We start from the raw sequence: 15,393 nt of genomic DNA on the forward strand, positions 1-15,393 counted from the left end.
CAGGGGGATCGGTGAAGAGGCCCCCGCGAGGGGTGGGAGATGTGGCATCGTCATCGTCGGGGGCGCGGGCCCCCGGACACGGCATTCAGGCACCAAGGCCAAAATCAGGAATTAAGGCATCGATATTTCCCGGAAACGGGGATTTGACGTACACGTACGTCTGTTTACACAGCCAGATACCTGTTACTACTTCTTGGTTGCTTTCAGTAAAAAAACAAATACTTCGTAAAAGCTAGATTTATGCTTATTGGCACATTCTGATCCCTTTGGTTCCATGAGCTATTGGCAGCGACCTCAGGAATAACCATGACCTCTTCGACCGCCGTTCCATTCAAGACTAAATAAAAGTTCTGGATCTCAGTCATACAACTATTACAGCCCGGGTATGACTATTTGTGGAAATTGATTGAATACGATCAGTGTCATGCACCGGAATCGAGACCGAAATCAAGTCCTTGTGGTTGGCAACAATGTCTAATGCAAGGGCCTGCTGTTTTCAACACGGGAGGAATGCGAGGATTGGGGGCTTCGCAGGTATGCAGGAGTTTAACGCAGTCTGGTTATAAGACTGACAGGGACGTTATAGACGCGACTTTAATGGGAAAAATCATTCGCTTCAATACCCAGTTCACACCCACCCATTCGAAAAAGATGACACTTACGAAGTCGCTGTTTCTGACTTTGATGAGCGCTGCTGCCCTTAGCCGGGCAGCTAAGGTTCATTATGATCTCGACCTCACCTGGCAGAGGGGCTCACCCAACGGACATGAAAGAGAGATGATCTTTGTGAATGATCGTTTCCCAGGCCCACCATTGATTATGGATGAAGGAGACGAAGTCACAGTGAGTCTGATCCTCCGTTCCCCCTCGATTCATACTAAGAAAAATAGATAGATGTGACCAACAACTTGCCCTTCAATACATCGGTCCATTTCCATGGCATTGAGTAAGACCTCCGGCAATACTACTCCCAGAGAATTGCACCAAACTGAACTACTCCAGGCAAATGAACACCCCATGGGCGGACGGAGTATCAGGTCTAACGCAATGGGCTATCAAGCCTGGTGACAAATATCGGTACCAGTGGAAAGCAACGACTTATGGTACATACTGGTACCATGCCCACGACAAAGACAGAATAATGGACGGTCTCTACGGTGGCATTCGTATTCGGTGAGTATGCAGAACACTGTCTTTCTTGCGGCTCTAATAAGAGAATTAGTCCGTCTGCCGACCGAGAATCGCCTTTCTCAATGATCTCTGATGACCCTGCCGATATTGCGGCCATGACCAAAGCCGCTCATGATTCCCAGTTGGTCATGATGTCTGACTGGGACCACCTGCCGGCCAATGAGTATATGGATGCTCTTAGAGACACAGGCTATGATATCTTGTAAGGGCCCAAATATGATAGTTAAAGGGCGACGCTTACAGTTACCAGTTGCTCGGATAGCATTCTCATCGATGGCGCAGGCTCTGTATACTGCAAAGACCCTGAGTATCTGACAAATCTCCAGCCGGCTAAGGTCAGAGCAGTCATAACTGAGCCTTTATCGGATAAGGGGTGAGTCCATCCTTTGCTCCACTGGGTTGGAAGCCACTAACACCCACCAGATGCCATCCATTCATGCCGGTTCTTCAGGGTGACTGGGAGCACCACCCAGAGAAGCTTCCTGAGGGCTTGAACTCTGGATGTATTCCCAGTGAGGGTCCGAGGTCAGTCTTTGAAGTGACGCCTACCGATCGATGGGCCAGTTTCAACTTTGTCAGTGCAGCAAGTCTCAAATCATTGATTTTCTCCATTGATGAGCACCCGATGTACATCTACGAGGTGGATGGACATTACATTGAGCCCCAGCTCGCCCATCAAGTCTCTATTTACAATGGAGAGCGTTACTCTGCGATGATCAAGTTGGACAAGGAGCCTGGAAGCTACACCATCCGCGTTGCTGGTCATGACAACCAGGTTATTTCTGGTTACGCCACTCTAGCTTACAAGGGCGGCGAGAAAAATAAGCGGGAATCAACAGCATACATCGATTACGGTGGTAGCAACACCACAGCCTCTGTGATCGACCTGGACACAACTAACCTGCCGCCATATCCTCCCATCCTACCTGCGGAGCATAGCGATGATTTCCATCTCCTAACTCTTGGACGGATCAACTCATCCTGGGAATGGACTCTGGATGGAACAACCTTCCTACCAGCCAACCTGAACCAGATGGAACCAGCGATTCTCAACCCCAAAGCACCCGGCCTGGATTCTGCCCTCAAGATTGAGACACTGAATGGCACGTGGGTGGACATTGTGTTCCAGCTTGCTATCCCCGAGCCAACCAAGCTGCAGCCACCACACCCAATGCACAAGCATTCCAACAAGGCATTCTTGATTGGTAGTGCAATGGGAAAATTCACATGGGGTTCTATCGCAGAAGCAAAACAGAGCAGCCCGGACAGCTTCTTCGAAACGCCTGTGTATCGCGACACCTTTGTGACGGCGCCGAACGGAGAGGCCTGGATTGCTATTCGCTACCAGGTTGTGAACCCAGGGCCATTCCTCTTGCATTGCCATATGGAGACCCACCTCATGTCGGGGATGGGCATGGTCTTGCTTGACGGTGTCGATGCCTGGCCTGAAGTTCCTGCCCACCATCGATAGATTCCTTGACTTGTATCATACGATTTCATATCCTGTCTTTTATACGTGTTATTCTCGTTTCCTATTTTGCTCATCAAATATAATACTCTGATACCGTTCAACCTGCTTTCAGAAAGCGACAAGGCCTGATCATTAAAGCGGAAAGGAAAGGCCAAGAAATGAAAGAGGAAACAAAGTACACATGTACTTGTGTAGCTGGTAGAACTATCTATGGGCAGTAAGGTATGACTCAACTAATATAACAGCGCAACATGGCGGGAAGACGGTCTAGAGGCCATGCCCGTCTACCTACATGTACAAAATACGAAGCTCACCAACATGTATACAAAGATCAACCCCATCTAGAACCATAAACCCATATTCCTAAGCCCCCGAATCCTCCTGGTCAATATCAAAAGCCCTATCATAAGCATTCCAAGAAGCACAATTATCCCCAAGCGCCTTCCGATCAATCAATGGCTCGATCTCACTCTCCCTCTCCAAAAACTGCAACGCAAAGCCCTCGTCCGTATGCCACCCGATATGACAATGCATAAGCCACGCCCCGGGATTATCCGTCTCAAACGCGATCAGCAAGAACCCATTCCCATTCAACATCGCCGTATCCCTCCGCGGCGGGTTATTAGTCACAACACTCCCATTCCACGGATTCGACCCCTGCGCCAGCACAAAGAAATCATGTCCGTGTAAATGGATAGGATGCGAGATTGGAAAGCTAGTGTTGATCATAAGGTATACCCACTCGTTCGCCCGCGGCAGCTCAATGACTCCGCTCGACGTTGTGAAGTTGGGCGTGTTTTCGTTGTTGAAGAGCTGTAGTAACGTGGGTTCTTCCCATAGAACTTGCATCGTTGTGCTGTTGAGGTACCAGCGAAATAGGTTGGCATTGTTCCGGCGCAGTGTGACATCGGTTAGGTTATTCCATTCTGCGGCTGAGACTGTTTTCGAAACTCGGGGGACTATTTTGGAGGCAGGTTCGTCGATACATTCGTCTGGGAAGGTGTACGGTCTTGTAGTGGGCGTACCGGGTCGGTTCCCATAGTAGAGGATCCCTCTTATGTTGTCTGGGTTTGCGTTTTCTGAGCATGCTTCTTGCGGGATTGCGCGGATCCAGAATGAGTCGGAGATTTGGCGTTGATTTGCCGTTACAATCACATCGTAGCGTTGGCCTGTGGGTGCTTTTGTTAGTTGTTGGCTTTCGAGGAGTTTGATATCAAAGCGAAACATCACATACCCATCCCGATATCGATATAATTAGCCGTATAAGGCCTGATAGGCACAAAGTCCGCCGCAATAACAGTAAGCGTATGATTATCAATCATGAACTTCCAGTGCGTATCAACAGCCGAATTAACAATCCTCAGCCGATACGAAGACCCCTGATCAACCTTCATCTGGAACCGCTGTCCGGTAGAATTGGTCCCATTACCAAAGACATTGGTCCCGTTAATCAAGCCCGTATCTAACGTCGGGGGACCAACCGTCTGAGCCTCCGAGTACAGCTGATCAACAGTGCGATGGGACCAATCCGTCAGGAACAGACTGCCCTTATCGACCTCGTAGTTCGCCGTAGCAGGGCCGTTGATCACAATCCCGCCAAACACACCCTCCCACGCCTGTAGTCCAATGTGTGAATGGTACCACGACGAACCGTACTGCTCGGCACGCCATTTGTATGTTATGGTCGAGCCTGGTGCGGTGGGACATTGCGTGATAGAGACCACGCCGTCGTTGCCGTTCGTGTGGTTCTGTCTGATTCCGTGCCAGTGGATGCCTGTCCCATTCTGGGAGTTGTGTAGGTTGTTTGTGACGTGGATCACGACCCAGTCGCCCCAGTCTGCGAAGATCGTTGGGCCAGGGATTGTGCCGTTCATGGCCATTACTGGCCTGCTGAACCCATCGGGTGCTGCTACTAGTTCTTCGACGTTGAGCCAGTACTCCCGTGTTTCGCCTGTGTTTGGTACTATCTTCGTGTAGTCGGTGTCGACATTAAATTGGCACCACTGGGACCCTGTTCGGGGCGTGTTGCCCGCACAGGGTCTTCCGGTTGGCTTGTTGGTCTTGGTGGTGGTTTTCGTGTGCTTTATGTTGGCGGTGGTCTTGGTTTTGGTACCGACTGTCGTGTGCGTTGTCTTCATTGTTATGTGCCGGGTTTGCGACGGGACATTCACTGAATTGACTGGATTTTGTGAAATGACTGCGACAGAAGCACTCAGGCTATATGCCAGGAGGAGAAGAGATTGGAGTTTCATAGTTGTGAATTCTACCCAGGCAGGGCACTTATAATGCTTAGCCTTCTTTGGGTCACGAGTATAGCTCTATTTCGACGCATCCAGAAGCGATTGAGAAAGCAAAACTTTGAGTATAAGAGAACGTACGAGGCTTGCTGCTGATACACGACTAAGAAAATTGACCTCTATTTATGCCACTATCATATGTATTGGAATCGTACAGCACAACACGTGGATGTACGACCAGGACCAAGAACGCCATGTCTCTTTTCACGAGGTGTCCTGCATTCGTACCTCCTAACAAGGATATACCGGGCATCCCTACCGGAGATGCCGTGCGAAACATGATCTTGTCATGCACGAGACGACGCAGCAGACAAAGGGCTATGGCGAAGCATCAACGTCATCGCCTAGCTCGGGTGTTGAGGCTATGCGTTAGTGGATAGTGGGATAGTAAGATCAAGGCGCCCCGTATCCACGCTTGGGACCGTTCGTCATTTCATCAGCTTGGGGGCCTGCTCAGCAGCTGGACGATGGGCTGCCTAGTCAGAGAAGTGCGTATTGGCCGTTTTTAGTCCGCAGACTGTTCTCTACTGTCTGTTCTCTCGTGATAGTACCATGAATGGAGAGCCTGGATATCCCATGTAACTAGGACTGTGTGTCTCAAATCAACAAAGATAACGCTTACAAATAGAGTTAATGACGGAAATTGAACATCTGGGACGTCATTCTCTAGTTTCGATCGTAGTAAGATTGGCGTGTAGGGCTTGGACTGGGGTTATGCTGTCTCGGTGTAACCAGTTTCAGCCTTAGTGTATACGAGAGTCAGCATGGCTCGGAAATTAATTTTGGGATCTCGCATACTTTGATGTTTACTTTTTTGAGGTATCAGCTGCTTTGTCCGGGATTGTCGATCGTTGCGAGAGTCTTCCATGTATGGTGAGTTGATCATTGATCTGACCATTGGGGTTGTAATGGCCAGGATCTGGATTTCGACATGGAACACAGATGATGACAAGGAATGTTTCTCTTTTACCACGATCTCGGGAATGGAGCTGCAAATTACGTATCATCGTCAGCTCGTGTCAGTCCAAATCACAAAAGGAGGCTTGGACCACAGTCTTGGGAAGTAGAGAGAAGAATTAATCAACACTACACATGTCATTGGATAGCCCCTAGTGCGCTGCCTGATTCTGATTACATCAATTGCCGTCTCATCGACTATATCCTCATGACTCTTTCCGTTTCAGGGCTATAAGTCTTGCTTCATCCTGATCTCACTACCATGCACACACTGTTCCAACCTATTGTATGACCTATTCATTGCACAATGCTATCTCTATCTATTCTTCCCCTTCTAGTCTTTGGGCTAGTCTGCTCTGCGCACCCATTTGAAAAGCGGCAGTCAAGGCCAACCGATTCATTCAAGCTGTATGCCTATGGCCCAGGCATTAGCGGACTACCCATCTTCTACAGGAATGGTATCTCAGCCCTCTCAAGCCCCCAGCACAACAGTATTGACTCATCCACCTCACCTTTACAACAGGCAGTGCCGAAGTTGCGGATGCATCCAAAGTAGACACCACCACAATGGCCGCAATGACCCCAATCAACTGTAAGAACCCAAGATCCCTACTTGCTATATGAAACTCACAAGAATCCAGTCACCGCCGCTGAAAATACTTGGGTTGCCCATCCTAGTTCTAGCTCTCGTTCCAACGAGGGCTTCACCACCCTGTCGACCAATACCAATATGCTGTGTCTAGACCAAGGCGACACGGACTCCAATCCAGTCTCATTCACCGCCGTACCTGCTACGGGGAAGTTGGACACAACCAAGCACAGCAACGTCTGGTCCACGTATGGGGGCTATGTCCTCGTCACCGTGAGCGGGGCCAACTTTTACGCGAAACCAACTGCTACGGACGGCTTGTACTCTCTGCTTTGGAGTAGCTCGGCTGAGGCCATGACGGATACTATACCGGTAGTGCTGCGGACTGCTGAGCCGGCAACGGAATCTGTTCTGAACTAGCCATTGATAAGTCAAAAGAGCTGGGAAAGAATGTCAGGACATTTGAACGATGTTTCTTGTAATGTTCCTCTCAAGGATGATAGAATTTGATGATGATAATAGACGTTGGTAAGGACATCGGGATACATAGCGGTATTAGTTAATAAAAGAAAATAAAGAACTCCGTGGTATCATGCCGTGTCAAGATTTTTTTTTATTTTTCAAATTTTTTCAAATTCTCGGGTGACTTTTCTGGGGGGAGGACGGCGGCCTCGGGACGCTGAGGTGGGCTGCTGGGCTCTTCCTTAACTCGAGGTGGCTCCTCCTTGACTCGAGGTGGCTCCTCCTTGACTCGAGGTGACGTACGCGCCTGGTTCTTGTTGGCTGGCGGCGGCGTACGGTTGGCAGCAAACGGGGCCTGCCGGGAAGGGACGATTCCCCGCCTAGAGGGGCCTGATGGTGTGTTGACAGGCAGGCCCCTCTCGGCGAGCTGCGCGGCCCTGGAGTCTTGTCGGGCCCTTTCTTGGAGGGTGGCGGCGCGGGGGGAACGTGGGCGCGGCGGTTCGGGCCAGGGAGACCTCTGGCGCGGGGAGGCTTGGCTAGCCCGCGCCGGCGACGCTGAGCGCCGTTGGAGTTCGAACGCGCGCTGTAATCTTAATTAGTAACAGCTTTATTAAGGGAATAAGAACCTTGGAATCTTATACCCTCCGAAAGTCAGCCATAAAGGCCCGGTATTCTTCGTCACGGTCACGCCGCCGTTGTTTTTCCTCCTACTTATAGTTAGCGTGCTTATGCTATCGTAAATGAGAACTTGTCGGCCAGGGCGGCCTCGAAAGAATCGAGGTGATAGTATAATAAGTCAATCGATGATGAGACGAACTGGGATGGGATGAAATCCATCGGGGTACATGATCCATGTCCATCATTGGATGTATCATGAGGTAGATCCCGTACAAATATATGACTTACAGCCTTTCTCCTTCGCTCTTTAGCAAACTCAGAAGACATGGTGTTGCGCGAGAGAGAGAAGGAAATAAAGAAGAGAGGGAGGAAGGTCCAAGCCAAATCCAAGCTTCAAATCCAGGCATCAATTTCAGCACCGCATTATTATTTCGGTACGAGCAAGGATTCTACAAGAATTACTACTATTTCATTTTCCCCCGTATTTTCTACTCAATCCTAGTCCTAGTATTTTTTCTAGACGTCGAACATATAAAAGAACGTAGATTGAAGAGAGTTAAATAGCCCTATTGCTGATATATGCATGAGGGCAAACCACGCAGATTGTGTCAGACGAATGAAAGAAAGAAGTACATATATGAGACTTGCAGAAGACACCTCATTGCTGTGCGCAGCCGAAGGGAGAGAGAAAGCCCAACAGACGATTATCAAGCAAGGTGTATTGGTTGTGAAGAGGCCCCGGCATAAAACGAAGATCCACAGGGGAATAAAATCGAATAAAGAATAAAGAATAAAGAAACTAGAGAGGGAAAAAAAGTTGAAACCTGGAGGAAAAAGCAAGGCAGAGCAAATTGACAAAAGAACCTGATGCAGACGACAATTGATATCAAGAAGCCAAAAGAAAACTCCCTAGTTCTCCCAGACCCAGAAAACGCCAGAAATAACATGAAAACGTGATTATCGAAAAAGAAGAAAAGAAAACACCGGATCTCCCATCCTGAACCCTTGATAAATTGATATCCCGAATAACAAAAACATAAAGCAGGACCCATTCTACATCTCTCATCTGTACCAGTCCAAGCCTCCAAGCCTTCTGCGAAGCTAAACCCTTGTTGATCGTTTCCGCAGACTAAATTCTTGTTCCTGGAGCTCTCGTATCAAACGAAGGCTTTCCTCGTCTGCATCTTCATCTCCAATGACGTGCTGACTATGCTTGTGCTGACGCGGAGATAGTGATGTAGGGGCGTGACGATGGAAGTGCTTTTCATACATCGGAGAGCTCTTCTTCGCGTGTGAAGATGAGGGACGTGATGAAGGCTTTCTTGTCGACGCTGGAACAGGAGTGGTCTTGCGTGCCCCGATGGTCGAAGACGTGGCTCGCACCGATTGTTTCGGGGCCCGGGCTGTAGTTGCATCGGGCGCGAACCGATCGACGTGTCGAGGTTGGCGAGACGAATGCCGAGAACTGGAGTTGGGCGTGTGGAGAGCAGTTGACACTTCCCCTTCCACAGACTGTACGGCATCTCCCTCTTGGGCCCCATCCATCTCGTCGGCCAGCGACGTAGGCGGTGAGACCAAGGAGGTGTTTGGCTTCGAGGAAGACACAGACACTGTTTTTATTTCTTTTGCATCCACAGACTCGGCCTGGAGTGCAGGTGGTGATGCGTACAGAACTTGCTTTTGAGGTGCCTGATCTGCCTCAGGCAAATGCTTACCTGGGTCAATTTGACTGAAAGGCACATGATCATAGGCATCCATCACGTCGTCTTGCGCCATCAGTTCATCGCCATCATAATCGAAGAATACCGCAGGTTGTGTCATGGGCGATGTGCTCTCCTGCTTCGCTTTCTTGGCTGTGGAAGGCATATCATCCTCTTCAGCAGGGCGTGCTCGTTTGGCGGAAGCATTCGCACGAGGTTTGGAGCGCTCCTGAGCCTTGATCGGATCTATCCGACCGTACTCATCGTGGATGCAACGGCGCTGGTTTCGGGTCAGAAACAGTAAAACAAGCAAAAGAAGCGTCTTTGGGGGTACTACGAACCTTGCTCTTCCGGCAATCATCGCACGCCTTGCTGCGGCCCTTTTTCCCTCCATTAGCTCCATCGGGGCTGACATCAACGAGCCGATTGGCGGCTATTGTTGAGTTGCCCATGACCGCGGATTGGAATCTCGCTGAGCTCTCGAATCGATCCAAGTCAACAAGATGCCCATTGTTTTGGTACCCAGATTGCGATGCAATCGCTGCCAAAGAATTCAAAGCAGACACAGCATCCTGGGCCAGGGAGGACGGCGTGCTCACCCCAGAGCCAGGTGTGAAGGCATTGACTGCGGCTTGCCCGTTGAGCACGAGATCACCGGGTTCATCTTTGTGTCGGCATCGAATGCGTCGTTTGCGACAGGCATCACATGCAACGCGCTTGGGACCAAGACCTGACGTTCGTTGGACAGTCCGAGGCTTGGGTGTGGCGATATCTTTGAGACTCGTTTCCGGAGCAATACTGAATGGCGCCGGTGTTGCACTTCCGTCAGACTGCGCATAAACAAGACTGCTGGCTGAGGGATTCGGAGTCTCAGGGGCCTCTTCTGAAGGCCATTGGACCGCTTGTCTTTCGGCATAGGTGCGTTGGTTATCAACGTTGCGTTCGGATCGACGGCTAGGTCGTCCTGCGGGCTTTTTGTCTGTAATAGAAACCTTGGGATTGCTTTCGACGACGCCAGGTCGAGTCCAGAGTGGTGCCTTTTCGTTACCACGCTTCCAGGCGACCCAAATTCCGAATTTTCTGATCATGTCCACCGGATCCCCTGTGCCTTTGGGGATGGAGCGTCTGACCGCGTTTCGAACGTCCATGGAGACGACTCCATCGACGGTATAGCCACCCGCAATGAGTGCAGTCCGTAGCAAATACTTGGTTAACTCAAGAAGGCCCTCCAACTCCGCCTGTGAATAAAAACGTGCATTGTGATGGGGAGAACCTGGAGGTTCTCGGTTGGCGCGTTCTCCGAACTCGTAATAAATTGGATATTGACGGTGGAAACGGTAGTTCTCATCCTGCATGAATGCCTCCATCACACTTTGCGGGACGGGGTCATCCTCCAGATACTTTTGAGCCGTGTACCACTGAATCTTTTGGAAGAAAGGGTAACGGAACTTCTTTGGAACTTTGGTCTCCTTTTCGATGTTGAGTATCTTGATTTGCATCCCGTAGTTCAATCTGGTTAAGAAGTTGCCACCAATAACCAAACTATTTTCCGGAGTCCAGACTGCGTGAATCCAGCCGGACGGGATGAGCATGGTGTCTCCCTCGGAGAGATCCACACGGTAGCACTCCTTGGTCTGGTTCCCGAGGAAAATCGAGTCCTGGGCGGGAGAGTTGCACCACTCCTCATATTTCTTGAGGTGCTTGTCTTTGGGAGGAATGAAGAAGAAAGTCTTCTTGCCCTTCAGGATATGGTAGTACACCGAAGATCCTCCAAAGTCGATGTGGAAGTCGGTATAGCAGTCAGCGACAGACATCAGGCAATAGAACTGAACCTTGGGATATTCGCCAATTGCCTTCAGTTCATCTGGCCACACAGCATCTTGCAGATCCAAGTCACGTACAACCTTCGGTCGCCGGATGAGTCTGCCGAGTTTGCTCTGCGATACCTCCAAACTGATAACATTCCTGACAGGCTTGTCCGGCTCGTTGCTTTCGTAGTAATCGGCCCATTTCTGCATGTTCCACCTCTTATCCTCTCCTTGCTGAGACTTGACATCGATCACTTCAACCCTTTCTTCGGGTCCGTAAAGCTCTGCTACTGCACGAACAGTGAGACCCCGCGGAATGACCATACCTAAGAGGTCTTGGCCACAATCAACTGTTTCTTCAATATTGGTCTGTTGTTCTGGGTGGTTCTCGAGAAGATCATCAAACATCTCTTGAGACGAAGCCTCCTGTACAAGAGATTCAAAGTCTGGGTTCTCTGAGGAGACAGGCTCACACGAGTTCCAGCAGGCAGGTATCACAATAGGCTCCGTCCACCCATTCCCTCGCTCGAAGTATTCCGCTGTGACGAGCTCAGGTTTCATTCGCGGGAAATTCTCAGGTTGGAATCGGATTTTTCCTTGTCGAATGGGCTCGAGATAGTGATGTTCCAATGAGTCAGTGGCAGCCTTGACGAGGCCTTGGTTCAGGCCTGCGTAGTCTATGGCTGTCCGGGCGCGCGAGGACTTGCGTACAAAAGTTGTTTGGCCATAAACTGATCGGCAACGCCGACAGATAAACTTGTCAACTGTGCGAACTTCCCGATCATTCTTGAAGCCAGCGCAAACGATATGGAACCATCGTTTGCATCCATCGCAACTGATCCACGTGTCTTCGTCCTGTTCCTCGGTCTCAACTGGAATACGAACTAGATGACATGCCCCACAGCTTGCTTGATTGGTGTCACCTTCTTCCTCTTCCACTTTTGGTGGAATGGGTAGGGAATTCTGCGGGAATTGAGGTTCCTTGGGATCGGCCGGAGGGTGGACCCCATAAGTAGTATAATGAGGCATATCAGCTGGTGGATGCCAGGCTTTGCTTTCGTGTTCATCCTCCCAAACAATTGGTGGGAAATTGCCAGAGCTAGTAGTTGGGCGGATTCCACGCATCGCAGGACGGGATATGAAGGCTGACCCATCAGATCGAGAGCGCATGCGGGAATGGGGTATATCTTCAGAATTGTGATTCATCTTGACATCGCCCTGGTCCGGATGTCCAACGGCAGCAAAGCCAACTCGAGATTGACGAATCGCGTCGCCAGCGTAGTGGTGGTAGGTCTCGTCGATGCTGACTCGTTTAGTGTGGTTGCCCGGGTGGAAATTAGTAGGGCGCGCGAGATTGAGTAGAAGCTCTGCATCGGTTGTCATGCTCTCAAGCGCAGCCGGCTGTGGGTTTTCTGTCAGCATTCCTGGGCGCGGGCGGTAGGGTGACGAATTCCTCGCCGACCGTGCCCGCTTCGCCGGTCGTTCAGAGTCTGCGGAGTCGGATGGGAATAAGGGAATCGAGGACCGAATGCCGGGGGAAGGGGGATTGGGAGGGAGCGATGCGAAGGTAGGACTTGTCGCGAGGGCGATCGTCGCAAGTGTGTCGATAGTCGAGCTTGAGCGGCCATGGCCCGATCGCTGGTGTGAACCACCTTCCGCGGTGACATGTCGATTGTGATTCGAAGGACGCTGATCGCGATCAAGGCTGGCAGCTCGCGGAGGGCCGCGACTGGCCCAAGAGGTGTGAAAATCGGTGGTTGTGGATGGAGTGATAGGTTCGACAGCGCGTAGAGGAGGGGACGGAGTACGGTACTGCGGCGGGCGGCCGCCGATGGGATTCGCGAAAGATGCTGCGCTCATCATTTTCGCAACCCGATAAGAGTGTATATTAAAGAAAATTTAAGATGGAGGGTCGAAGGTGCGAAAAGATGCGCTTGCGGTGGGTGGGTGCAAAGCGGGGATACTGGACCACACGGGCTAGCGAGAGGCCGGCGCAGGCGAAGGGAATGTCATTCCTGGCAGAAGAGCATATGCACGACGGATGACGAGTATCCGATTGATATTTGATGAAAGATTGAGGGCGAAGTAGGTGGTCGACGGTATTCGCGGAGAGTTGAGGGGGTTCGAATCGAGCGGCGGGAGGACAAAGGCGCCGAGAGTCGCGCCGCAACCTGCGGGCAGGTAGGGAAGGGAATCGAATGAGGTCCAGTAGCCAGGAATCGTTTCCTGTCAACTGGATAGGAAGTGACAATTATGCGAATGGATGAAGCGCCGGAAGCGAGAGGAAAGCGGATGAGCGCGAGGTGTTGGGGTGAAGGAGGAAGCGGGAGTCGAGTAGTAGCAACTGAAGGTTACGGTACAGCTGCGGGCTCCTATATTACGTTGTGTCCTGCTATCCCTTTTACTAGAAAGGGGATCTGAATTGCATATATAAAAGATAAAGATCAAGAAGCTCTCGTTACAACATGCGATTGTGTTTACCTGGTTGTTTTCCCCCTGGTGCTCAATTCTCTGTAGTCCAAAGGAAGTTGGCGACGCCGAGAGCGTCCGTCTTGATGATACACTCCGATACCATGATAATACAATCACGTGGTAACGGTTGCCAGATCACTACACCCATAGCAATCACATGACCTGGTCACATACGGTTTACGAACCAACTGCCACTAAACCCGGATAAGTAAGCGCACTGCCAAGACAAACCTCGTGGTTGTCCTTGCGCCTTGCTCGGATCTTCTGCCTCTTCGCTATTCCAACACTGCAACTGATACCTTGCGTATCTTTCTTGTCAACACTTTCATTCAACATCTTCCAGGACTCTCTCACCTCTGAGAATGAGCCGAAAGCTCGCCCCCGAAGCCAATCGGTACGTGAGAATACTTTTTCCATGCCCCTCCCCCGATTCTCAGCACAAGTGCCATTTTGCCATCAACAGCTTGATCTTTGGGTTTAGCAGATCCCTGACATTTGCAAGTGACTAGCGCTAACCTCTTTTCTTCTTCTTTCACAGGATTCTCTTCGTCAAGAACCTTAAGTATGTACTTGATCATTTCGCTGCTTTGCTACGGCTCGCTTCCCCGGCGGATCAATCCTGCAACTCGCCATTTGAAATCGCGACTATGTCGCTGACATCTTTCACAACAGCTACAACGTAACAGCAGAGCAACTGTTCGACCTGTTCGGCAAATTTGGCCCCATTCGGTAATAGTCACCTATGGTCTCGTGTTACAAACCGATCTAATACCATTTCATGTACAGCCAAATTCGCCAGGGTATCGCCAATACCTCCAAAGGAACCGCATTCGTTGTCTACGAGGACGTTCACGACGCCAAACAGGCATGCGATAAGCTCAATGGATTCAACTTCCAGAACAGATACTTGGTTGGTACGTATCACATATGGATCAAATGAGCGTCGGGAATTATGTGGAGATGACTAACTTCGGGGGTTGTAGTCTTGTATCATCAGCCAGAGAAGATGGTCCGAACGAAAGAGGACATTACGGAACGGCAGGAGAATTTAGAAAGGCTCAAACAGCAACACGGGATAGAATGATGTGACGAATTCTTTTTCTCTTCCCTCTGCTAGCATTTAGCTGCGCCATGGTATTGCAACGGCTCTACTATTCAATCACGGGTTGGTTGAGGGGTTTCCGGCGTTTTTATTCCCTGGGGTTTTTTGTTTCTTTTTGAGAGGGCTTGATGGTGGGCGAGGGCTGGTTCTAGTCATATATTGACCCAGAAATGATCGTGCGAAACAGCACGCCGGCGAGATCTTATTTCTTCTTATGTTTATTCTATTTACCCATTACTACTATTACTCTCTTCGTCAAATTGACCTTCCACTTTGCTCCAACATTCTCTGTGTGATGGCTAGATACTAGGTGCGAAGGTTCCTATGAGAGCCAAACTACTCGGAGTGCCCAACTACATATGTAATCGAGTCTGGGCCTGTTTTCGAGCTTTGTGGCATCTTGATCTACATTGTCAAGCTAAAACTAGGGTCTGTCTATCTACCGTAACGTTGGCGTATCACCGATCAGTACCCACTCTTCTGCAGGGAAATTTTAAGCTTGACATTGACCTATACGATGTACACACAACATATTAAGATCCAGATCAAAGCAGATAGCAAAATAAAAATATCATGCCAAGACGCAAGACCCTTAAATAGCCCGTCCAAACCCTGGAAGGGAAATGCTATCGGCCTTGTCGATCCCGCTGCGGGGATCCTGACACCGCCTAGGGCGCAGCAGCACTGCAATCTCACTCACTTCACCCTTATTCTTTTCCTATAACT

At 50.1% G+C, this 15,393-nt stretch overlaps 6 protein-coding genes across 6 annotated transcripts; 3 read left to right on the forward strand and 3 right to left on the reverse strand.

Annotated features, from left to right (window-relative positions):
* Positions 1-651: 651 nt before the first annotated feature.
* Positions 652-2,662, forward strand: abr2 (laccase abr2; the record flags this gene model as incomplete). The annotated part of the gene is made up of 6 exons (XM_061213391.1): positions 652-843; positions 891-946; positions 1,003-1,173; positions 1,223-1,393; positions 1,442-1,564; positions 1,615-2,662. 6 exons carry the CDS (start codon positions 652-654, stop codon positions 2,660-2,662), a joined length of 1,761 nt encoding a protein of 586 aa, XP_061070412.1.
* A 363-nt stretch (positions 2,663-3,025) lies between these two features.
* On the reverse strand, positions 3,026-4,914 carry N7525_005399 (uncharacterized protein; the record flags this gene model as incomplete). Its single annotated transcript, XM_002564808.2, has 2 exons — positions 3,026-3,831; positions 3,897-4,914. 2 exons carry the CDS (start codon positions 4,912-4,914, stop codon positions 3,026-3,028), a joined length of 1,824 nt encoding a protein of 607 aa, XP_002564854.2.
* Positions 4,915-6,223: 1,309 nt separating this feature from the next.
* N7525_005400 (uncharacterized protein) lies at positions 6,224-6,925 on the forward strand (the record flags this gene model as incomplete). Its single annotated transcript, XM_061213392.1, has 3 exons — positions 6,224-6,374; positions 6,440-6,508; positions 6,558-6,925. 3 exons carry the CDS (start codon positions 6,224-6,226, stop codon positions 6,923-6,925), a joined length of 588 nt encoding a protein of 195 aa, XP_061070413.1.
* Positions 6,926-7,118: 193 nt separating this feature from the next.
* On the reverse strand, positions 7,119-7,912 carry N7525_005401 (uncharacterized protein; the record flags this gene model as incomplete). Its single annotated transcript, XM_061213393.1, has 3 exons — positions 7,119-7,550; positions 7,609-7,674; positions 7,874-7,912. 3 exons carry the CDS (start codon positions 7,910-7,912, stop codon positions 7,119-7,121), a joined length of 537 nt encoding a protein of 178 aa, XP_061070414.1.
* Positions 7,913-8,686: 774 nt separating this feature from the next.
* Positions 8,687-12,956, reverse strand: jhd1 ([Histone H3]-lysine-36 demethylase; the record flags this gene model as incomplete). The annotated part of the gene is made up of 2 exons (XM_002564804.1): positions 8,687-9,565; positions 9,627-12,956. The coding sequence occupies 2 exons, from the start codon at positions 12,954-12,956 to the stop codon at positions 8,687-8,689; spliced, it is 4,209 nt and encodes a 1,402-aa protein (XP_002564850.1).
* Positions 12,957-13,927: 971 nt separating this feature from the next.
* N7525_005403 (putative pre-mRNA branch site protein p14) lies at positions 13,928-14,649 on the forward strand (the record flags this gene model as incomplete). The annotated part of the gene is made up of 5 exons (XM_002564803.1): positions 13,928-13,959; positions 14,104-14,127; positions 14,238-14,294; positions 14,352-14,479; positions 14,549-14,649. 5 exons carry the CDS (start codon positions 13,928-13,930, stop codon positions 14,647-14,649), a joined length of 342 nt encoding a protein of 113 aa, XP_002564849.1.
* Positions 14,650-15,393: the final 744 nt, after the last annotated feature.

The sequence above is a fragment of the Penicillium rubens genome, assembly GCF_028828025.1.
Source record: "Penicillium rubens strain IBT 27055 chromosome Unknown utg000002l_segment0_segment0, whole genome shotgun sequence".
Taxonomy (NCBI): Eukaryota; Fungi; Ascomycota; class Eurotiomycetes; order Eurotiales; family Aspergillaceae; genus Penicillium; species Penicillium rubens.